General features: G+C 36.0%; 1 protein-coding gene across 2 annotated transcripts in view; it reads left to right on the forward strand.

Moving 5' to 3' along the window:
• Positions 1–25710, forward strand: part of COL4A5 (collagen type IV alpha 5 chain) — a 243894-nt gene that overhangs the window by 121454 nt on the left and 96730 nt on the right. For both annotated transcript variants that reach the window (XM_007196386.2, XM_057538818.1), the window contains exons 3-12: positions 6035–6124; positions 13536–13580; positions 16100–16144; positions 16230–16292; positions 18597–18650; positions 19217–19243; positions 21944–22024; positions 23763–23825; positions 25445–25480; positions 25572–25613. In XM_007196386.2, coding sequence (XP_007196448.2) covers positions 6035–6124; positions 13536–13580; positions 16100–16144; positions 16230–16292; positions 18597–18650; positions 19217–19243; positions 21944–22024; positions 23763–23825; positions 25445–25480; positions 25572–25613 — 546 coding nt within the window. The remainder of the gene's footprint in view (positions 1–6034; positions 6125–13535; positions 13581–16099; positions 16145–16229; positions 16293–18596; positions 18651–19216; positions 19244–21943; positions 22025–23762; positions 23826–25444; positions 25481–25571; positions 25614–25710) is intronic.

Raw genomic sequence — 25710 nt, forward strand, 5'->3', positions numbered from 1 at the left:
CTCCTCCACCTGTACCCCTTGGCAACCACTGATCTTTTTACTGTCTGCATAATTTTGTCTTTTCCAGAATGTCATATAGTTAGAATCACATGGTATGCAGACTTTTCAGATTAGCTTCTTTCACTTAGTAATACGCATTTAAACTTCCTTCATGTCTTTTCATGGTTTGATAGCTTGTTTCTTTCTAGACTGAATAATATTCCATTGTCTAGATGCACCACACTTTATTCACCTACTGAAAGACATCTTGGTTGCTTCCAAGTTTGGCAATTATGAATAAAGGTGCTATAAACATCTGCATGCAGGTTTTTGTGTGGACATAAATTTTCAACTCCTTTGGATAAATACAAAGGAATGTGATTTCTGGATCATATGTTAAGAATATGTTTAGTTTTGTAAGAAACTGCCAAAGTGTCTTCCAAAGTGGCTATACCATTTTGCATTCCACCATCAGTGAATGAGAGTTTCTGTTGCTCCACATCCTTTTCAGCATTTGGTGTTGTCAGTATCCTGGATTTTTGCCATTTTAATGGGTGTGTAGAGGTATTTTTTAATTTGCATTTCTCTGATGTCATATGATGTGGAGCATTTTTTCATATGCTTATTTGCCATCTGTATATCTTTTTCGGTGAGGTGTCTGTTAAAGTCTTTGGCCCATTCCTTTTTTTTTCTCATTTTATTTATCTTTGGCTGTGTTGGGTCTTCGTTGCTGCACACAGGCTTTCTCTAGTTGCGGCAAGTGGGGGCTACTCTTTGTTGCAGTGCACAGGCTTCTCATTGCGGTGGCTTTTCTTGTTGCGAAGCACGGGCTCTAGGCACGCAGGCTTCAGTAGTTGCAGCACGTGGGCTCAGTAGTGTGGCTTGCCGGCTCTAGAGTGCGGGCTCAGTAGTTGTGGCACACGGGCTAAGTTGCTCCACGGCATGTGGGATCTTCCCGGACCAGGAATCAAACCCGTGTCCCCTGCATTGGCAGGTGGATTCTTAACCACTGTGCCACCAGGGAAGTCCTCTTTGGCCCATTCTTAAATCAGGTTATTTGTTTTCTTATTGTTGAGTTTTAAGAGTTCTTTGTCTATTTTGGATAACAATCCTTTGTCAGATGTGTCTTTTGAAAATATTTTCTCCCAGTCTGTGACTTGTCTTCTCGTGCTCTTGACATTGTCTTTTGCAGAGCAGAAGTTTTTGATTTTCATGAAGTCCAGCTTATCAATTATTTCTTTTGTGGACTGTGCTTTTGTTGTGGTATCTAAAAATTCGTCACCATACCCAAGGTCATCTAGGTTTTCTCCCATGTTATTTTCTAGGAGTTTTATGGTTTTGTGTTTTACATTTAGGTTTCTGATCCATTTTGAGTTAATTTTTGTGAAGGTGTAAGGTCTGTGTCTAGAATCTTTTTTTTTTTTTGTGGCATGGAATGTCCAGTTGTTCTAGCACCGTTTGTTGAAAAAACAAGGAAATTTTTGTGAGTGATGGATATGTTCATTATTTTGATTGTCACATATGTGACAAAAATGTTCAAATTGTATACTTTAAATAAGTGAAATTTATGGTATGTTAATTTTACTTCAATAAAACTGCTTTTTAAAAATAAGTTTAACACGGTTATAATAAAGTATATACATTCTGCCAAAAGACTGTGTCCAAGTGCATACTGCTAAAAACAAACAAAATTCACCAGGCTCCTGATGAGAAAAAGAAATTAATCAGTTGACAACCTGAAATTCATGTCACAGTCAAATATTATCTAAACAAAGTGTACCCCTCTACCAGTTGCATCAGCATTTACTGAGAGCTTGTTAGAAATGCAGATTCTTAGGCTCCATAGCAGACCTACTAAATCTAACTCTGGAGGGGTGGGGCCAGGTAATCTTGTTTTAACAAGCTGTCCAAGTGGTTCTGAAGCAAGCTAAAATTTGAGATGCTCTGACCTAGATTATCTCCATTTTGACAGTTGCCAAAGATCCATATTCTTGTTCTAATTACATCAAATATTTCTTTGTGCTATATAATTACAAAAACAAAATAGAAATTACATAAAAAAGAAGACACAATTGCACATAATTTATATAATTATAAAACCATTATAATTGCATTACCTAATTAAATCACTGTTTCCATTTGTCCACTAAGGGTATTGCCTTGCCCATATAATTTTTGTATCCATATAATCTTGCTTGTATAATTTTTACATTTTTACAATATTACAATCCAAAATAATTTAAATTATAATTGTCATTGTAACAGTTTGTCCTAATTTTTATTTTTCCTATCAGAAATTCAATATTTTTCCTGTTAATTTTGTATCTGCCTTGAGAAACTATTCTTTTTTTTAAAATTTAAATCTGAGATTTTATTTACTAAAGAAAATATGAATTTGATGGAATTCATTTAGAAAGCATAGAATTAAGAGGTTACAATACTTTTCTTCAAACCCTTCATTTTGTATGTGAAAGAAGAGAGTTTAAGGACGTAAGTATTTTTTGGGATTTCTGACCTTTCTTGGTTGTGCTTTTGGTCCAAACTTATCATGTCAACAGCTCATCAAGTTTCCTGAAATAAAGTATGTTGCACTTGTCTCAGGTTTACCAGCTGTAGGTCACTTTTTTCTTCTAATTTGTACACTTCCTTTTAGTACAAATTCTATAGTGAACCAAGCCCCTACCAGTTTCACTGATGTAAATTCTGTTAACACATCCTCAATACTAGGAGGTTCAAGAAAGGTTTGTAATTCATGCCCACAAATCAGCCTGTCAGCTGAAGTTACTGTGTGACATGTGCCTTATTTTATGAGAAACTAGTCTTAAAATATTTTTTTATTCCCATGATTGTATAACTTTCTTATTGTGATTATAAAGTGCCCTTCCTGTAAAACTGTAACATTTTTATGTGTACCTCTTACTCACAAACTAGGTTCTACATCTAAGTAGATCAGTCTGTTGTCCTTCTTTTTAATACTAGCTTGTGGTATATAAGCTAACTTTATCACAAAAAAGTCATCTTTTGTATAATTTCTCCTAAACCTACCTCTTATTTTTTTCTGAATTTTTGAGGAAAGCACGTGCCATAAATTTTATATAATCCATTAAGGAAGTTCATTCATTGGATGAATATTTTCTGAGCATTTGTCCTGTTGGGCACTAAGAATACAATGATGAGGATAACATAATTGATTCAATGAAGGAGTAATGGAGAGAGTAGAGTCAAGATTATTATAAATTTCTGGCTGAGGTAGCTGGGTTGTGTTATTTCCTGAAATAGGTAAGATGGTAGAAAGATAATGAATTCAGTGTTATTTATATTAAGTTTGCTTTTGGAAAAATTATTCAACTTTTCTTTGCCTTAATTGTTCATCTGTAAAATGGAGATAATAATAGTATTTACCTAATATTGTCACTGGGAGGATTAAATAAGATAAAACATGGAAAGAGTTTAGAATGAACTCTGGCACATAGAAAGCACTCAATGCATGTTTGTTATTATTACTGTTGAATGTTAGGTGCCTGTGTGATATGCAAGTGGAGATGTTTAAGATGGTTGGCCTGTGAGCCCAGTTTTTAGGGAAAAATGTGTTGATGTTTGAGATCTCCCAGGAAAGAGTGAGAAAGGGTCAAAAAAAGGGCATCCAGAGTAATACCAGTGTTTAAAGGACAGGTAGGGAGAGAAGAATATTATTCCATAAAGAAAAATAAGACTGATTTTTTATTCAAATATGGGCAGGCAGCATAAACCAGGTTTTTTTCTTTATAGTTTGACCTTCAGAAATAGATGTACTACATCATTTTCTATGTTAGTGAGTGTTAGCAAATTACAGTAAAATCTAGGTAGCTGTAAGGATTAAATAATTGCCTGACAACCAGTAGCAAAGGGTAGGCACATAACAAATGTCAGCCTTCCCTACCATCTGTATTAGGAATTAGGTCGAGGACCCTCCTGGCACCCTCTCCTCATGGAAGCCTTCTGTACTTTCTACTGCAGGAAACTTTCTACCTTTCAAAGGCTGGGGATTGCTATTGCAATTCTTTTTGCTACTTTCCAGTAATTGCCCTTCTATCTTCCGTGGTATAATATTGCTCTGTCAGCTAGATAGGACTACAACATCGTTTGACTATAGTGTGAGATTTCAGGGCCAGTATCTGGAATAGGTATATGGTTTTTATTAATACCAACACAGTTAAGCTTTTTAGCACTCTCTACTTTCAGTTTCTAGTGTATTCCTCTCGTATCTATAGCCTGGGTAGCAGTTTTGCTTCTGAGAAAATATAGCTCTCTTCAAGCATTATCCTCAAGTTTTGGCAGAGATAAGCTCTAAATACTAGCGGAGATCCCAAAACGTAGCTGTGTTTTCCACTTATGGAAATCTACTCGAACTAGATAGTTTTTTTCCTTCTAGCTTCCTTTCTGACTGGCACTTGTGGTCAGATTTCTACTACCCGCTCTGCCAGTATGGACTATGTAATGATTTGAGCCAATCCAGCTCTAAAATTTTTGAATCTTTTATTTTTCTTCTCTTGCTCTATTTCCTTCAAAATAATGGCATTGGGATTGATGGATACTAAATTATCATAATTCTATGAGTAATTAAAACAATAAAGAGATATATTTATAGAAAATGCTGTAATATGTCAATAATAGTTATTGTCAAAGCTACAGGAATGTTTAGGCCTACCTTTAACTGGCTAACATTTGCTTCATTGGCTTTGAAGTAATAAGTGAAAACTGACCAGAAGTAGCCTTTTCAAAGTACTTATATTTATTGTAGGATGCTTCAACATAAGAAGTTATTCGATACAAGATCATCTAAGCTATCTAGGCTAAACTTAGTATTTACCCCCTGTTGCCACACACACACAGACACACACAGATACACACACATACTGGGGTTATGAATGAAAGTCTATTGTACCTTAACCTCCAAGGGTAAGTGCTTCTAATGGCTCATTAGTCAGTTGCCTTGTAGATATGGATGCTTTCTTTTCCTCAGGTGCTGCCTAGGCTGTCACTGTGGATAGGATCTGGGGAGAAGAGGGTTCCCAGAACAAAGTCCAGAGCCTCTGGCCAGAGACTCCACCTTCAAGCCTTAGGAAAGTACAGGAACTGCTTGCAGCACTGCAGTTGGAAGCACATGCCATGGGGCTGTGATCCCTTAGGGTTCTTAAACTTAATAGTGGTGAATCTGCTTTCTGTGACTGGATCCCCTAGAGATGTTAGGGTTCACACTCTTAATATAATTGACAGTATGCAAGTTAACTAACCCTAATGTGTCTACCTAATGGTATATTAGTATACATGGTCGCCCTGCAACACCCACCTATCTGGTTGTATAGATAGGCACATCAGGCAGCCTTTCCTGATAGATGCTGATAAGATGTAGACCTAGTAGACCCTCACTAGCAGGTAGACAGCCCTCCTGTGCTGGTGTTGATAAGTGCTGTGGTCACAACTGGGACTTGAGTCACAATTACTGGTGTTTTTTTCTTTTTCTCTACAACAAACATTTATTCCTTTTTGTGTTGATTTTACAATCAGAGAAAAATATTAAAATTTTGATGTCATAGAGCCTTTTTCTAGCTAACTCATCACTAATCAGCAAATGAATTTCCATTCTGAATAATCCTGCAACTCTACTCCACAGCAAACCTGAAATCTTCTCTGATGTTTTCCTTTTACCCTTCTTCATCCCTGCACCATACTTATTTCATGTAACTCCTTCATTCCTGGTTTCCTGGATTTATTGCCATCTTCCCTGTTAAATTCTTGATGTCAGTATGTTTAAACTTTACTTCATCTCTGATAAGCTTTTTACTTTTACGAGAAAGCAAGAGATTACATTACCAAATATGATATAAATTCAGAGTGGTTTGTGTTTTTCCACTCATATCTTACAGGTTTCTCCATGTTAGTGGATACTCTGAACTTAGCATAATTAAATTAATTTAGTCTTCTCTAGATAGTCATTTGATGTTTTTGAATCTCAACCATGTCTGTGCTTGAAAATTCACAAATGACTTTATCTTTCATTCTTGTTCAATTGCAGGGGGAGAGAGGATTTCCAGGTTTGGAAGGTCATCCAGGTTTGCCCGGATTTCCAGGTCCAGAAGGGCCGCCAGGGCCTCGGGGACAAAAGGTATGTGCCAAGTTACCAACCAGTAATACCAAAGGAATTGAGCCATCTTAATGTGGGACATGTGTCAAACCAATTAAAAAGTTAGTGAATTATAGCCAGAAACTAATATTTAAATAAAACAATAGAATGGCCAAGAATCTATACTTCATTGTTGTTGTTTTTTTAAAAAAGCTGACTATTAATGCTGTACTCAAATGCTTTTGGAAGCTGTTAATTGTGTGTGGTCATTGGGATCCTTAACAAAAATTAAGTCCTGTCAGGAGCTCAGCTGAGCTGGAGAGAACTTAACTGCCAGGTGTCAGAGTACTGATTAAGACAACAAGCCAAAATGGAAGTAACAGGCAAGCCTTTAGTCTCTTCCTGTGACAGTGTGTATAAGCAAAACATAAACCAGAGAAAGCGTGGGCTCCCCCGCCGTGCCATTATTCCTCATGGAACAGTGCCAGTGAGGGTGAAATGGGTCAGCACAGACACGGGGAATTGTTTCACTGCTCACGGAGCTTGGAGCAAAAAACTGCTGTTTTTTTTAATATACCTGACAGCGGGATGAAAGAAGGGAGGGGGAAAGGGCTAGGAGTGGAGAACTACTGAGTCAGAGTACAGAAAAAATGTCCTCAAGGTTCCCCCTCTCTCAATGAAGACGTCTTCACCACGGTTCCATATAAAGAGGCGTTTCAGTGCAGATACGCATAAGAGCCTGACCAGCCAGGGGGATTGACTGCTTTACTACAATTCCCTTCAGAGACTGACATGCATTGGCTGTGCACTAATTCTGGTGTGGGATGGGCAGCTTTTCTCTATGAGGTTAACCGTATGGTTGGGCCTGAAAAATCACACATAGGTCTTTAGCCAGGAGCCAGACTCCTCGACTCCATTTCTTGATTTTTCAGGACCCAAATGAGAAACATAGGTTACTCCAACATGGACCTGAATGGGTCGGACTTTGAGGAGTTATGTCAAAAAATAGGTAATTAATCTGAGGCTACAATGGATCATGGTCATGATCAAAATTATTGCAAGCAGGACAATCAGGCCTGCCTGGAGCAGTGAGTGTAACCATAAGCTCCAAACATTACCAAGCCAGGAATAGACGGCCCATAGCCCATCTGATCTAATTTAGAGAGCCAGGAGACTTTTTTCTTAAGTCTGGTGATAGACTGCTCTACCTTGCCAGTTTTTGTGATGTAGGTACAACATGAGGTTCTGGCAAGAGCAAGACCATTCCTTGGTTGGCCAGCAGGAAGTTGAAGACTAGGCTGTTATCCAACACTACTCAGGCCGAGGACTTGAGGCTGGCCTGTTGTGCTTCCAAAGCTGAAGTGGTATCATTAATGACTTCAGTAGAGGTCAAGGACAGGTTGCACACCACTTTCTCTGTGATATGCTCAGTGGAACGGGCTGTTTTGAATATTTGGAAGTCTCTTCTCAGTGCCCCCATATGTACATGTTACATTGGTAGGAAAGTTGAAGGCCTGGCTTTTACAAAAGAAATACCCAAAGGGTGGTGTGCACACGGTGCTGGGGGTATAAAAGTCATCGATTACCATGAGGGTCAACCAGCCAGAAGTCCCTCCTGATGGGCAGAGTCCTTGAGTGGAACTGGAAGACTTGTGTACGGTAGGGGCATGTATGGAGGAGAAGCCACTACTACTGAGGTCAAAATAGCTCCCGTGGCAGATCCCATATCCCTTTTCCCAGATGCTTCAGTTAATCCCATCTCAGACAGGAGCAAGTTGACATCTGAGGGGGTGTTTTATTTCTGTAGTGCCAGAGTCCAACTGTGGCAATACATCAGTGTAATAAGGTTGGGATATCTGAGGTACTAAAAAGTTCCCTGTTTAGAGAAGTGTCCATTTGTTGTATTCAGTGACACAGCAGTCAGTTGTTATCTGCAGGGTTGGGTGGTGAGAGACATGTCTACCAGTTTGTCAAACTTAGACTGGTGGCAGCTATCTGAGACAGGTGTATCAATGAATTTGGTGAGGTGGAAGTCACACAGGCTATTCTGTGGGAGAGAAAGAAGGAGACGATAGATCCTTACACTCTCCCTCTCCCGTACCCAGGCTCATAGATCCAGAGGTGCTGTTATCCTATCAGTTGGGAATACTTTTCCCCATTGACTGCTGTGTGGGCAGTTTCTCCTATACCACGAGCAAGGATAGCATCTTATATGCATGTTAAGATATAGGATGTGAAGAGATAATAGTGAATTTTAAGACTGGGAAAAGCTTCTGGTTCTTTTTTTAATGGCTCTTTGACTGATGAACTGATATATGAAAGGGCCAGTTCTGTTCATTTTCCTCCTGGAAAATAATAGTGGTTTAGAAACCCTTTTTTCCTAATTTTATTTCATGGAATAGTGGTACATCGTGTCATTAGAGCATTAAGGAAATCAAATGGATACTCATCAAGTAGTCCTCTGAGTAAAGGGGGAAATTAATTTAAATGTGCAAATACTTTTTAACACTTAACTATACCATAGCATAGATTGTGGGAATAGGCTTGAGCATGGTCTCTGAGGAGGTGGCAGTACACCAAGGAAGTTTTATTAGATTCAAGAGCAGAAGGGATGTGTGCTAAATTTCCTGAGTAGAACTTTACACTGAGGAAAAGGCAAGACTCTAAATGACTGCATAAAATTTAAGTAGATGGGACATACAACAGAATTTCCTGTGTCCAATGAGGTGCAGAACAGCAGAATGTTTCTTGTGCACCCAGAAATAGCAGAAAGATCTGAAAGAGTCAAGTGGGTAGAATTTAGCACTAACTCAGCAGCAGTCCATGTAGACTGCTGGCATGGGACATCTCAATGGATTCCAGCTTGGACTAGACTGTCCCACCCCTCAACATCTTAGAACTACTTAAGCCCTCCACAGCTTAGGCACAGCCTTGTGAAAATGAGGTGGGAAGTCCAATTAACTGAGGTTAAATTTCAGCCATCTTAGTGAAATGGGTGCTTTGAAATAGAAATTAAGTTGAACCATAGAAAAATAAAGTTACATTTCTTGTATCTGAGTTTACCTGGGATTTGGGGCTGAGTTTCTTGCACACTATGCTCACTGAGAGGTGGCAGGTCTAATAAAGATTTAGGTCAGATTAAAAAGTGTTGGGCTTCCCTGGTGGCGCAGTGGTTGAGAATCTGCCTGCTAATGCAGGGGACACAGGTTCGAGCCCTGGTCTGGGAAGATCCCACATGCCTCGGAGCAACTGGGCCCGTGAGCCACAACTACTGAGCCTGCCCATCTGGAGCCTGTGCTCCGCAACAAGAGAGGCCGCGACAGTGAGAGGCCTGCGCACCGCGATGAAGAGTGGCCCCCGCTTGCCACAACTAGAGAAAGCCCTCGCACAGAAATGAAGACCCAACAGCCAAAAATTAATTAATTAATTTAATTAATTTTTTTAAAAAGTTAAAAAAAAGAGCTAACTACATCAGATTTTTTGAAATAGTTTAGCGTTATCTGGGACTATTCTACAATAGTATGATAATTTTTAAAGGTGTGGTTGTATGCAGTTTAAATTTAGAAAGCAATCCAGTCTTTTGCTGTGATTCCATTTCTGTATCCATAAAAGGAGGAGGTTTGACTGCTTTCTAAACTTTGGGGATTTTGAATTAGAAGCACTTTGTGCTTCTATCTCCAGTATGACTTCATGCTCCCCAGCATAGCTGAATTTATACTTTTTATGTGATTGAGTATTCGGGCACATGTGTATGTGTTAACATACATACCAAATCAAAAATTTTGTATGATTATTCTTTAATCTGTATACTCATATATGAAAGTAAATATGTATAAAACAAATATATATAGGAGTATATATATAAAAATTTCCAAAGGATTTCTTTATTCTTAAAAATAAAATTTAATTGATTTTCAATAGAAAATATATTCATTTTATTCAAAATAAATTAACATAAAAAGGATATACAATGAAAAAAATCTCCTTTCCACTGTGTCCATTAGCCACTGAGTTCTACATATTCCTAATGGGTATCCACTTATGTTATTTTCTTGTGAATATGCCCAAGAATTTTTTATGAATATGCGTGCAGATACAAATATATACATGCACATACATGCATATACACACATACACACTTTTACCTCCCTTTGTTTATAAAATGGTATCCAACACATTGTTTGACCTTTGTTTTTCACTTGATATACATTGTAGATATCCCATATCAGTAAACACAGAACCCCCTCATTTTTTTATAACTGCATTGTATTATATTGTGTGTATATACCATAACTCATTAAGCCAGTTCCCTACTGATGATCATTTAGGTGGTTTTCAAGTTTTTGCTACCACAAACAGTGCTGCTAAGATGTACAATTTAAATAGATTTTCTTTCCCCAATAAGGGATTATCTCTGTAAGATTACTAGAAGTGGTTTTGCTGGATCAGAGCATACATGTATTTATATATTTTTGTGGATATCGCCAAATTGCCACCCAAGAAGTTGTATGATTTATCCTTGGTTCAGCAATGTACAAGAAGATCAATTTCCCTATAGCTTCACCCAATCCTATTATGAAACTTGGAGTCTTGCCAATCTGTTAGATGAAAAATGGCCTCTCAATGTACTTTTAGTTTGCATTTCTCTTATTAAAAATGAGATTGAGCATCTTTTCATTTCTGTGAACTGTCTGTTTATACCATTTGCCCACTTTTCTACTGGATTGTTGGTGTTTTCATATTTCAATGAGCTATTTATATTTTAGGGAGATTGCCCCTTATCTGTGTTGTGAGTTACAATTATTTCCCACCAGTTTGTCATTTGTCTTTGCTGGGTGTGTGCATGTGTATGTGTATATTTATGTGTCTGTGTGTGTGTGTTTTGTGTTTTGTGTGTGTGTGTGTGTTTATCAAAGGTCTTTTGTGGCATTTGGGTTTTGAATAGGAAATGCCTTCCCCACTGTAAGAGTATAAAGTAATTCTCCCATGTTTTCTTCTAGTATATTAATAGTTTCACTTTTTTCATGTGAATATTTTATTGATTTCTAATTCATCCTGGTATGGTTTGTGATGTAAATTCCACTTTTTTTTCCAGATGTCCTCACAAGTGTGTCCCAATATAATTTTCCCCACTGATTTGCAATGCCACTTTCATTATATACCAAATTCACATGAATATATGGACCTGTTTCTCAACTTTTCAGACTCTTCCAATGGTCTGGTTATTCAAATATCAGAACCAAACTATTTTAATTATTGACATCTTATGCTATATTTTTATATCTGACAGTACTAGTGTCCCCTCATTGGTCTTTATTTTTCTTCAGAATTTTTCTCAATGTTCTTGCTTGTTTATTTTTCCATATAAACATTAGAGTCACCTTGTCCAGTTTAAAAAAAAAATTCGTGTTATTTCTATTTTTATTGTATCAAATTTGTAACTAAATTGTTGAGAATTGACTTTTTTAATGTTGAATCCTATTATCCAGGAACATGGAATGCCTTTCCATTTGTTCCAGTCTTCCTTTTTGAACTTCAGAAATGTTTTAAACTTTTCTTCTTATGAATCTTATACATTTCTTGCTCAGTTCATTGCTAAATATTTTACCTTTTTCTGCTGTTGTAAATTGCACATTTTCTTCCATTATGTTTTCTAACTGGTAGTTGCTGGTATATAAGAAAGCTATTGATTTCTTCATATTAATTTTATATACAGTTACCTTACTGAATTATCTTATTGATTATAGTTCTTCATTTAATTATCTTGGGTTTTCCATGCATACAGTCGTATTATTTGCAAATAATATGTTTTACCTCATTCTTTCCAATTTTTATACCTCTAATTTCTCTCTGTTATTTAGCCATGTTGGTTAGTATGACCAGTATAGTTTTAAGGCATCCTTGTCTTATTTTTACCTTTAGTGGGAAGACACAAAAAGATTCATTGAACAAACAATTTTCTAGTTTTAAAATAGAATTAGATTTACTTTAATTTCCTTAGAGATGCATCTTTTGTGAAAAGAGTAGATTATTAACCTTGTTTTAAAGCAAGGTGTAGTAGGCAGAATAATGCCCACCCCCTAAAGATGTCCATAACTTAATCCCCAGAACCTGTGAATATGTTAGGTTACATAGGTAAGTGAAATTAAGATTGCAGGTGGAATTAAAGCTGCTAGTCAGCTGGTTTTAAACTAGGGTAATTATTCTGGATGATCTGGGTGGGCCCAGTATAATCATAAGGGTCCTTTCAATGTGGAAGAGGGAGGCAGAAGAGTCAGTGTCAGAGTGGTGCAATGTTAGAAAGACTCATTCAGCCGTCACTGACTTTGAACATAGAAGAGGGCCACGAGCAGAGGGATGCTGGTAGCTCTGGAAGCTGGAAAAAGAAAGTAAATGAATTCTCTCCATAGAATCTCCAGAAAGTAACATAGCTCTGCCACTGAGACCCGTCATACCTCTGACTTCCAGAACTGTAAGATTGTATTACTTTAGGCCACTGAGTTTGTGGTAATTTGTAAGAGGAGGATAAGGAACTAATACATCAGGTAACCTTTTCTCCAAATAAAACTTTTCATGGAAGCCCCAAATAAAACAGATAAAAGCAGAGCTTCAGTGATTGAAGGAGGGTGACATAGGCATAAAGGAACCTCCAGGGGAAATTCTAGGGTTGTAAGTAGAGTAGTTTGAAAGCCACTTGTATAAAGCAAGGTGTCCCAGTTTAATAAAAACTATCTAAAGGCTCAGATGGTGGCCTACTAGCTGTATGTTCCACTGAAATTCCTGCCTATTGGAGCAGAATTAGGTTTTATTTATTCCATTTTTAAAAGAAACTACGTAGTAAAACTTAGTGAGGCAAGACTTTAAATTCTCAGCCATGCGGTTTTAACTAGAAATGGGTAAATAGATTGACAAACATGTGGGCAGCCCCTTTTGCATGGAGTCTATAGCAGAAGCTTGAAAGGAAAGTCTATGGTTTTCTTTTTCCTTCTTAGCTCTGCCAGTAGAAAGTGTCTTATAAAACATAGCAAAGGTTTAAAACAGCAAACTCAAGAACAGCTCATATTTAGGCCCAGAGATGATGCAAGCAGATTGACACAATATAGAAACTGCCCAGATTTTCAGCTCTTATTTTGTTTATGCATAAGTGATTTGGGGAATATCTATACTACTATTTCATCTTTCTTTTCTTGCATGATTCATAATTAACTTTACAGGTATAAAGTTTCTTCTACATGGTAACAGTTTTCTTCTCAGTAAATAAAGGCGTTTCTTTTAGCATATGACTTACCTCAGTGCTTTCAGTCTCAATAACAAATGCTTCTTCCCTGGGTATGTAAGTTTCTCACTAACTTTCACAAAGGTTCACAAAAATTTGTCTCAGTTTACAGTCTAAAATTAGTTACTTGAGGGCTATTTTTGAAGGAAAAATAACTAAATATGTTGTATTTTTCAGGGTAGTGATGGAATTCCAGGGCCACCAGGACCAAAAGGGATCAGAGTAAGTGATATTTGCTGTATCAAATGCGTTGTTGGTCAAAATAGAGAAGAAGCAAATGAAGTGTTATGAGGCATCTAGAAAAGATTCATATTGAAATGCAGAAAGAAAAATGAAGTCTTTAAAAAGTTAAATTGAAGAGTTTGTATATGTTTACAATTAGCCTTTCTCTAGTATTTTGATAGTTATCTTTATATATCCAGATGTCTGTTTAAACTAATGAAAGAAGACTTTTGGTTAAGAAATATGAAAGTGTTGAATTACAACAATTTTTCAATTTATTAAAAATATATATCATACAAGTGATTTAAAGCAGAACTTCCCAACCAGTGCGATCATCTCAGTCCTCTGTGTTCAGAGGGCTGATCAGTCACATCAGGCTGTGTACCCTCCCCGGGTACTACATACAAATATTATAATTTTATTTGTGTATCTTGAAGAGAACAAGTTTGGGAAGCACTAGTTTAAACCATTATGTTAAACAATAACTATTTTTGGAAGAATACAATATTTCCTCAGTTCTAAGATGTATGCTTTTTCAAGTTTTAATGTTCTGGAAATCAGGATGTGTCTCAAAATTGAAGGGCACATTTAATGTAATTTTTCTGAAAAGCTTTTAGGTTGATATATACTTTTCAGTGTGTTTTAGATTTGGGAGGAAACTGTAGTTTAAAAATAATACTGGCTTTTGGAAAATCATATTTAACTTTTTGAGCCTCAGTTTCTTCATTTGTTAAATTAGAGAGTCAAACAACACAATCTCCAAGGTCCCTTTTAGCTCTGAAATTCTGTTGTCATGGATTGACAAGGTCCCTGAATTTGAATATAAAATATATGGGTGGTGGCATAGCATATTTATGTGTTACAAAGACAAACATTCTGATCTTCTGGATCTCAAGAAATTTAGTAAATGTACACATTTTATATAAATATTTAAAACATTCTGTTTGCTATCTACGTCTTAACAACATGTAGTTTGCCTTATGTGCTTGCTTGTGACTGGTGTGGGTAGGGCACTGGAAAAGCAAGGAGGAAACTCAAAACCCTTAGTTATTTTAGCATGTATCTATGTTTTTTTGTAATAACTGAATATCAGTATACTATTAAAGCTCTTCCTAATAATCATATCTCTTAATAGGTATAGCTACCATTAACTACATTCTAAGCACTGTTGAAACTAAATAGCTTCAAAATAACAATGTGCAAATAAACAAAACAACCATTTCAATTTTAATACTAATAATAGAATTCTTAAATGCCACTAATTATTTCTTTGCTGTTCTTTTTTTCCCCTTTGAATTGACTAATTTCCATCAAAATATCATGTTTTAAAGACACTTGAAGGAATTCTCTTCTCTGTATGGGTTACTGTCCACAATTTGCTGTACATTAGGTTCATTGGTCCCAGTTTGCTTTCAATTTTTAACGATTTCCTTTTTACCGCTTTCTAATTTTTCATTATTTAAAACATTTACATTGTTCTATAAGACTAGGTATAGTCAGAGATGCTACCTATCCTTCCTTCCATCTCCCTATTCTCTTTCCTCCTTACCCCAGAGGTAATCATTTTTATTATTTTCTGTTTATCTTTTCATTGTTTAGTATCGCTACCCTTGCTATAAAGAGTTAGTGTATTATATACACTACTTACACTTTGTTTTTTTTGCTTAAACTTATATCCTGGAGATCACTACATATTTCAATGTACAGAGATTTTGCTCATTCTTTTTAACAGCTGCATAGTTTTATATTATGCGGATGTACCATAATTTATTTAGTCATGTCCCTATTTAGGTTAGAAACCTACAGGTTTCTAACCTTTAGCTATAAATATGGTTATACGGCCATTTCTGAACTTTAGCTATAATAATGCTTCAGTCAGTAACCTTGAATTTCATATTTTGTTTCATAATTTCTTGTGTGCCTTTGGGATAGATTCTTAGAAACGAATTTCTTCAAAGAGTAAATAAATACATGTGTAATTTTGTTAGGTATTTCCAAATTTCTCTCCATGGTGTTTAAATCCCATTAGCAGTTGTATGAGAGTACCTTTTCCCCATAACCTCACCTACAGAGAGTTTTGTCAAACTTGTATTTTTGCCAATCCTGACAGGGGAATTTGATTAAAGAATTTTGGGGGTGATCATATTGATGTTCTCAGGGGCAGATATATTTGTCACATACCCATACCCTGCTGAATTCAGTATTCATCACAAACCTGGGAGAATCGCTTTGTCTTTTAGAAAAGACCTTTCATCCACTAATTTGCCTGCTCCTACTAAATGCAATAAAGGCAATGCTCCCTCAAATAGGAGATTTTTTTCTATAGTTTTCTATAAAAGAGATTTTTAAACACATATAGGAGTTTTTTCTATAGTGTTTAAAAGAACGAGTGGTGATAATCAGTGAAACACATTTTGTCCATTGCTATTCTAAATGTAATTTTCATAACTCCCTTAGGTAAGATATTATTTTATTGTTACTGATTGTTATTTGATTCAAGGAATTTATTTCTTTTATAGGGTCCTCCTGGACTTCCTGGATTTCCAGGGACACCAGGTCTTCCTGTAAGTAGGATTTGGCTTCTTATTTTAAAATCCCTTAAAAAGTAATCTAAGAAATATTATACATGTGTTATATCCTTTTTCAAAGGGAATGCCAGGCCATGATGGGGCCCCAGGACCTCAAGGTATCCCCGGATGCAATGGAACCAAGGTGAGATTTCTGTGACTTAATCTTAGGCAATATGCTTGATAATAATAGACTTAAAAATTTCAAGGAATCAATATGAAGAATGTCAAAGAAGAGATATAGTAGCTTCATGTCTAGGACAGACATAGGATATGTTCTCAGTTAACATTTTCAATATATTGAAACATCAGTAATTCTTGAAGCTTGTGTAATTAGCTGGGATATTGCATTGGGTTGAAGATTACTTACCAAATCCTTTTTTTTGACTTTAGTGTAAAGTAAGATGAGAGTTAAAAAGGAATTAGGATATATATGTTTCAAATATTGTATCGGTTGTTAAGAGTAATACTTGTGAATGTCATTCATTAGCTTTGCCTTTTTTAAAAAACTAGGTACAATTTAAGTTTTCAAATCTTTCATATTCTTAAAATTTCTTTACCTTGCCTAATAACTTCCTTAAGAAAAATCTTAAAAATCTATATGTAATACATCACATCAGTTTTTACCATAAACTATTAGTATGAAACCTGAAACTTCTTCTCCATCAGTGAAAATAATGAATTTAACAAGTGAAAAAATAAAACTTCACATACTACAAACATTGTTTCCTGACCCACTTTTCTTATCTTTAGTCAATCCTAAATCCAACTATTTGGATTTAATATAAAGTGAGCGCAAGAAAAAAGAAGAGGAAAATCTGCTCTTTTTAAAAGCTTACATATTATTGTTTCTGCTTCTTCTTCCCTCACTTTTCTCATTTTCCTATAGGTTAATGAAATATATTATTATTTTCTATATATCCTTTGGCATTTCCATTTTGCACATAATATTCAGTGAAACTATTTATGAAATACCCTAGATTTTTCTAAATTAGGGCATATATTTAAAATAACTTGAGCAAACTGTTTTGCATTATGGGAGGCCACGTTTTGTGATAATCCTTGTAGTATATACTTGAAGGCAATAAAATTATTTTTACCTCCAGTATTTCTCCAAGTCGTTGTGACCCTTGCCAATAATAATAATAATAATAATAATAATGCCATTATTATTATTATTATCATCATCATTTTGATTTTGATTTTGGGTTTGTGAGGCTTAGTTGGGTTCTTCATTTCTGCTTGGGGTGACCTTACAGTGATAGAACCAATGTGGAATTAGTTTGCATGGCACATTGCATGTTAAAGTAGGCTACATTTGTATGCCTATTCTGGTAATTTGTTTGGTTTTTGCCAGCACGCCTTGAGCAACAGACCACTAGCCAGTTTTAATTTTGAAGACCAGATGTATCTACAATGAGTATAGTATGCTATGTGATTAAAGGGATCGTTTTCTTTCTTTTTGTTAAAGCAGCACCTTAGCAGATCTCATGATGAGTTTGTGTTTGAGGCCCCCCATTATGTGAGCAACAAAGTTTTGAAAATGGATTCATTATGTATACTTTCAGATTAAATGGTTTCTTACATTTCTAACTACGTAACTAATAGAATGAACCCTAGAGATGGAGCCAGAATACATGGGTTGTTTTGTTTTCTGCCTTCTAAGCTCAATGTACAGGCCACTCCCTTTCTCTCTGGGCCTACTTTGTCCATGTGTAAAAAGTGGTGGAGACAATAGCTCAAAGGCGTATAGCTGTGATCATTTTACTCTTTTAAGCCTCTGACAAGGATGTTTCTAAGATTACTATGGCACATAGGTATTTGAAAGGAGGTTGCATTGGGGTTCTTCTACAGCAATTTTAGCTTTTGTTTTCTAAACCAAATGTCCATATTAGTACTTTACAAAAGGGAGTGAGAAAAATTGGGTGCCTAGAGAACATAATGACCTGCAATTGCTAGAACTATTGCTATTATTGTCCTCTTGGTGATATTAATGGCGTTCTTTCTTATCATCTTTTCCTCTTTACAAAAATAATTTGAAATAGTTTACGATAAAAGAGAAATGCAATAGGGCAGTTAAAATAAAAATCTATATAATACACGGGCAGGAAATTGGGGCAGATCATTAACTATTAAATGTGATGATGGCCAGGAATCTGTGGTATGATTGTCTCAAAATGGATTTGTCAGAAGAAAATGACTAAGGTAGAAGATTTTTTTCTTTATTTCTGATTGGGATTGATGAGTAGAGATAAAAGTATCTTAGAAGGCTGAATTGATATGGATAGCTGATATTGAAGTAATTGGAAAGTGAAGGCTAATGAATTTTTGGCAACCTGGTATGTTTCAAAATAGCTTTTACAGAAATCTTTTCAATAAGTCATTGTTTGTTGGTATAGCTACGCTTTGTTTTTTGTTCCTCACGCTCTTTATTTTTAACTCCTTCTAGGGAGAACGTGGATTTCCAGGCAGTCCCGGTTTTCCTGGTTTACAGGGTCCTCCAGTAAGTTATAAAATTTGGGATTATAATGAACACAGGAATTAACAGAAGAAGCAGAATTGTAGAAAGTGAGCTCAGTGCATTCATGTGGAACAAAGTAGTACATTTTGAAATAGTAAACTAGAAGAGGATTTTTTTATATAAATTTATTTGTTTGTTTGTTTATTTATTTATGGCTGTGTTGGGTCTTCATTGCTGCACGCAGGCTTTCTCTAGTTGTGGCGAGCGGGGGCTACTCTTTGTTGTGGCGTGTGGGCTCTAGGCACGTGGGCTCAGTAGTTGTGGCTCACAGGCTCTAGAGCCCAGGCTCAGTAGTTGTGGCGCACGGGCTTAGTTGCTCTGCGGCATGTGGGATCTTCCCGGACCAGGGCTCGAACCCATGTCCCCTGCATTGGCAGGTGGATTCTTAACCACTGTGCCACCAGGGAAGCCCAAGAAGAGGATTTTTTATAAAAGAAGTTAGTAATACACAGAGCTCTCTGCTCTGTAAAACTAAAGATTCAATTTGTGTTCTTTTGCTTGCTCCCCTCTCATGTATATAAAATAATCCCTTTTCTTTTTAATAATAGGGACCTCCTGGGATCCCAGGTATGAAGGTAAGCATCTCATGTTGGGAAGGTAAACATTTTGAATAAAATATTTAGGAAGACTGCATCTTCAATCAGATAATGCCTCTGACTTCTGTCTTAAAATGGATGCTTCTAGAAGTTGTGCAGGTGCACATTTACGAGCTCTCCTTAAGTAGTCTCCTTTGTTCTCGTGGCTTTAAGTACCTTTTATGGGCTGATACACTTGCAAATGTGTATATCAGACTCACATTTCTTTTTTGATACCTTCCTCATTACATTTTTTAAATATTTATTTATTTATTTATTTGGCTGCACAGGGTCTTAGTTGTGGCACGCGGGATCTTTGTTTTTTAGTTGCGGCATGCAAACTCTTAATTGCGGCATGTGGGATCAAGTTCCCTGACCAGGGGTCGAACCCAGGCCCCCTGCATTGGGAGCACAGAGTCTCAGCCACTGGACCACCACAGTTGACCACCTGCTCCCTCTAGAAATATTCTTTCTCTCTGGCTTCTGAGACGCTACCTTTTCCTGATTTTTCTTATGCATCTCTGGTCATTCTGCAGTCTTCTATGCAAGCTCATGTTATTCTATCCAGCAGGTATCAGGACATAGTCCTGACCCCTTCTTCTCTTCTATGCCTAGCAATATTATTGATGCTCATGTTATTGATTGCTGTCTAGTTATGGAACACCTACATTTCTTTGTCTAAAACAGAATTTTCTTCTGAGTTAGATGCATGTATTAAACAGCCTCCCTGACATCTCCACTCAAATTTATCTCCCAGACATTCAAATTAACATGCTCAAAGTTAACCCAGACCCCCAAATGAACCTGTTCCTCCTGTTTTCCCCATCTCTAAAATTTGTATCACTATCATGTACACTTTTGCATGTATCAAAACCTGAGAGTTAGTATTTGCATTTTCTACTTCACACAGCTCCTCATTCCATGCTATCTCTAAATACTGTTAATTTTGCTTGTAAAATATATCATAAATTCATCCACTTTTATTCATTTCCACTGCCACCACACTAATCATAATGCCTCATCTGGACTAGGTAGTAGCCTCTTAACTAGTTTCTTTTTTCACACCCCCTCACCTCCCAGCCTGATTTATTCTGTATAAAGCAGCCAAGAATGATCCTTTAAAAATGTAAATCAATAATTTAATCTCCCTCCTTGTTATGAAGCACAGAACTTTTGGAGAAACCTTGAATCCCAGAAGAGAGGTTTTTTTGCCGCCTCCATGGTTCCTAATGCCAGACCTGGCTCTGTTTCTGGTGTGGGACAGCAAGACAGAATATTTGATTTGAATGACATGTTTGCCAGCAAATAGATTGCCTTTCTATTGCATAATGTCATTTCATACCAAAAGATACAACAGTCCAAAAGCCGTAATCCTAAATAATGTTTAGTCAGTATCAGTCAGGATACACTAAGAATATAAGAAGTTTCTGCATAATAAAGGACTCTCACAAAATGAAAAATATTTAATCTCCCTCCTTATAAACCTTCAAGGGCTTTCCACTGCATCTAAGATACAGTTCACATTCTTTTCCATTGCCTGTAAGACCTGCATATTCTGCTCTTTGCCCCATATTCCAGCCGTATCTTAAACCACTTTTCCTTTGGCTCACTGATCACACCTGTCTGCATTAAGTTATTTGAATGTGCCAAGCTCTTCTCTTTCTGGGTCCTTTGTTCATGCTGCTTACACTGCCTAATGCTCTTCCCCCATCTTCACCTGGCCGACTCCTTATTATCCTTTAGATCTCAGCATGAATGTTAACTTCATAGATTGCCCTTCTTTACTACCCAAACTAATTTCCTCCACTATTTCTTTTTTTTAGTTGAAATATATTTGATATATAACATTGTATAAATTTAAGGTGTACAACATGTTAATTTGATACATTTATATTTTGTAATATGATCGCCATTGTAACGATAGTTAGCCCCTCCATCATGTCACATAATTATCATTTCTTTTTAGTACTCCACTGTTTCTTTTTTTTTTAAATTTATTTATTTTTGGCTGCATTGGGTCTTTGTTGCTGCACGTGGGCTTTCTCTAGTTGTGGTGAGCGGGGGCTACTCTTCATTGGGGCACACGGGCCTCACTAGTTGTGGGGCACGGGCTCTAGAGTGCAGGCTCAGTAGTTGTGGCACACGGGCTTAGTTGCTCCACGGCATGCAGGATCTTCCCGGACCAGTGCTCGAACCCGTGTCCTCTGCATTGGCAGGCAGATTCTTAACCACTGCCTCACCAGGGAAGCCCTCCACTGTTTCTTTATCATGTACCATGTAGTTTTCCTTTATAGTCCTAAACAGAAAATTTTGTCATCTTATTTGTTTATGCATTATGGTCTGCATTTCCCCAGTATATTATTAGCACAATAAGAACAGGAGTCTTGTTTATCTTCTTCACTACAAAGCATCCAAAGCCTAACACAATTCTTGGCAAATATTTATATTTAATAAATGTTTTTAATGAATGAGTAACTAAAGGTATGACAGGTTCTTAATAAATCGACTGTACTTCAGTGTACTCTGGCCACTTCCTCATTTTCCTTTAAAAGGTAAATTTATTCATGTTAATTACTGAGATCGCCTAATCTTTGGGGACACTTCTGTGACAGATTGAATTCTCAGATCACTTTTTTGTGTTCTTGCCAGTTTTCATGTATCATAACTACTACTTAAATTTCCATTGATGATTTCTTTCAGGGAGAACCAGGTAGTGTAATTGTGTCATCACTGCCAGGGCCAAAGGGTAATCCAGGATTTCCAGGTCCTCCTGGAATACAGGTAAACATCTGGTGATTTTCTTCTTTGCTATACTGATTAAATCAGATCACAGCATCACTTTTTTATCCTCAGCCTTTAATACTCTCTATTTTAGTTATAGAAATTATCACCTGAGGTTTGATAGACATTGCAGGTACCTTGTACGTGAAAATAAAAGTATTCTGGACCAGGGAGAATTTTAAGAAGCGCTGCTTTGTTCTTTTAACTCTCAGTCCAGTTTCCATGGAAATTTTTGTTTTGGGGTTTCACAGCAGAAATAGGCTTCTATATTCTTATTCCTATGCTGTGGTTATCAGTAGGGTGGTAGGAGTAAATGGTCTGATTAAAAATAAAAATTGTGGGTTTCCCATTTAAGATATTAGAAGACATAATTTGTAACATTATCAGTTATATATAACATGAACATATTTTGAAAGCTAAAAGAATAAAATTTATACATAGTGAACATCAAGTATTATCTTCAGAAAAATAGTCATGTCAGCCTACACATAACATACATGGAGACAACAATAACTTTTGGGAATTTATAGATTAGGAAATTAATTTCTTGAGGTTTATTTTTCATGAAGATTGATCCCTTTGCCAAAAATAAAAATCAGTACTTTCTAGTATTTGATCACTAAGATACAATGTCAGGAACTGTTTTCATTAGCCACCTTCTCATTCCATACTTGATATAACCCATCCATATGTTCTTAAGTATTCCCAATCTTTTATCTCTTATAAATTTGTATTATGTTATATTTGAAAATATCAGAATACATGCAAAATATATGTAGGTTATGAAGCATAACAACCAAATGAACACTTATGAACCCAACACAGTGTTTAAGAACTAGAACATTACAAATAATTTTGAATCAACCTGTGGTTTCCTTGGCAGCCACGTCCTTCTGCATTCTCCCAAGATGTGACTACCATCCTGGGTTTTCCATTGCTTCTTAAAAATAGTTTTATTATATATGCATATATCTTTAAACAAGAGTATTTAGCTTTTGAAATAATACAAAATTTATGTGTAGTTTTCTCCAACTTTTTCTATTTGGTATGTTAAGATTCATTCATATTATTGTATGAAGCTGTAGTTCATTCAGTTTCACTTCTGTATAACAGTCCTTGTTTGAATATACTAGAATTTGTTTCTCTGATCTCCTATTGTTGGATATTTGGGTTGTTTTGAGGTTTTTTTAAATTACAGAATAATCCAGGATTTATACCTAGATATAAAATTACTAGATTTCAGGGCAGTCAAAATTTCAACTTCTTAAGATGCCAAATTGTGTTCCAAAACAGTTACATCATTCCCTTACCTTTTGTCCCAGTTATTCTCACTTCCCTCTTTGTCTTTAATCTTATTTATTTTTATTTTAAAATTAGAGAAGCCACCTTGAATCTAGCAGCCTTTCCCTTCCCATTTCTAGCATAAAAGCCCCACTAAATGCCCATCATAATTGCTTTATATTTTAAAACTTCCTTACTATGTGTTTGTCCCACATTTGTTATGTACCACTGTAAAACATAAGTTTTCTAATGCCTCCATTCTGTTTAGTTGAATTTCTTTATAGTTATTTAATGCTTTTATTCTTCTACATTTTAAAATTCTGCTTATAACACTTCAAAATTATAGAACTGTAGAATAGAATTCTGGCAACTGAAGTTAGAATTTCATCCACTTAGTTCTTTATACAATACAGTGAGAGTTTTTTTCTCATCCTTTTCTTTACTTCCTTTGTAACAGGGCCCAGCTGGTCCCACTGGTATACCAGGGCCAATTGGTCCCCTAGGACCACCAGGTTTGATGGTAAGCTTGCTTCTGTAATTTCATTTCTCCTTTTCTTTTGATTTCTTTCACAAATATTAATATTATTTGTATTACTTGAAAGTATAATGTATTTACAGTGTTCATGATCTATAGTTTTCTTAAATTTTCTTATTTATGGGAGATTTTACAGTGTTATGGTGAACAATATATATGCTAATAGCTCCATTTTATAGATGGAAAAAATGAAGTACACAAAAGGAAAGATTAAAATATTTTGTCAGTTCTGGCCATCTTATGAAGTCTTCTAAGGCAGTTCTTTAGTCACTTGATGAAATATGTTTCTTCAAGCTGTGGTTTGCTGTTAAAGAGGTATTCACAAAACAGGTATTCACAAAAAAATTGGCTCTCATTTCTTAAGGACCTGTAACAAAACAGTAGGATTGGTGAGGGTAGTGAATCACTGTGCAATGGGATAAGGATTGGTATTCCCCAGGAAAGAAGCAAAAACTTATAAAGACCCTGAATGTGCAACCAGTTCTCTTACTTTACTACCTGTATGGTCACTTATATTTTCTACTGTAATAAATTGTAAGTACTTTTACCCCTGAAATACTTAGATTTCATTCAAGTCATGTTTTAGACTTAGAGCTCTGCTGTTGCCCTCTTAAAAGGGCAAGAAAATTGTACTTCAAAGTAATTTCTCATATGCCACTCTATCTCTCATCTACCATATATTTAAGTGACAGTTTTCATTATACCTTTATAGAGTGTACATTTTTGCTTGTGACAATTGGTCCTCTATTCATGAATGAAGGAAATAACGTTCGATAAATACTAGAAGATCTACCAGAAAAATATTGTGATTTCAGCTTTTTTAGAAATCTTTGGGAGAGGATTAGAAAACCTCTGAGTTTAGTTTGTTTTAGTTGTAGGTGTCTTGCAACACATGAGATTCTGGACCATGGCACTTTTTCCTAACTCTCTTATTACAACCTTGGCCTACCCTAGGTGTATTGTTACACCTTGAATTTCGTTAACTCTTGTGACCACATAACAGATTCACTGTGTACTTCTTAATGTCTCTGCAATTAACCCTGATTCAACAGATGAAGCAAAGTCTTAGAAATGCCACCAAGGTACAATATGTAAATAAATAGGTCAGCTGACATCAAGAAGTGATATACTTGGGCAGACAAATGCCAATTTAACTTTTCAAACCTTCAAACATTCTCAAATATACAAAGATTATATAAAATAAAACTGGACTAAAAAAGTAAACACATGCTTTATAGAACTAGACAGTTAATTGTCTTATGGTACCTAAATTTAACCTATAATTCTGACATGATAAATTTGATGTTTGTTGAGATTAACTTTTGTATTGATTTTTGGCACGAGTGCTACTCCTCTGCCTCTACCCATCCTTGCATTTCTTCCCCCGCCCACTTGTAGCCTGTCATGAGAAGTCTCCACAATCATCTAGTTTCTTTAAATCAATTTAAATGTGTGTCTCTGACTAGAAAGCAATGAGAAAAAAAACCCAGGAAATATTATTTTGAAGGGCTTTTTCAGTCCTCACTTTTTATGAAACCAAATAATTTTTTAATATACTCATTAATATAACACTTTTTTCCCTTTTCTGTGTCTTTTATTCTTAGGGCCCTCCTGGCCCACCAGGACTTCCAGGACCAAAGGTAGTTTTCTTTTTTTTTTTACATCTTTTATTTGGTGTGGATTATTTTTGTTATTGTCAATGAGGTTTTAAATTGAAATCTCTCTTTTCAGGGGAATATGGGCTTAAATTTCCAGGGACCCAAGGGTGAAAAGGTGAGTAAAGACGAAAGTTGCTTATTTAGCCCTCAGTTTTTTCCTTTCATAGTCATTTGAACTTGTGTTTTTGCTTCTTGCAACTGTCTTAGCTTAC

This window comes from Balaenoptera acutorostrata, chromosome X, assembly GCF_949987535.1.
Source record: "Balaenoptera acutorostrata chromosome X, mBalAcu1.1, whole genome shotgun sequence".
NCBI classification, from domain to species: Eukaryota; Metazoa; Chordata; class Mammalia; order Artiodactyla; family Balaenopteridae; genus Balaenoptera; species Balaenoptera acutorostrata.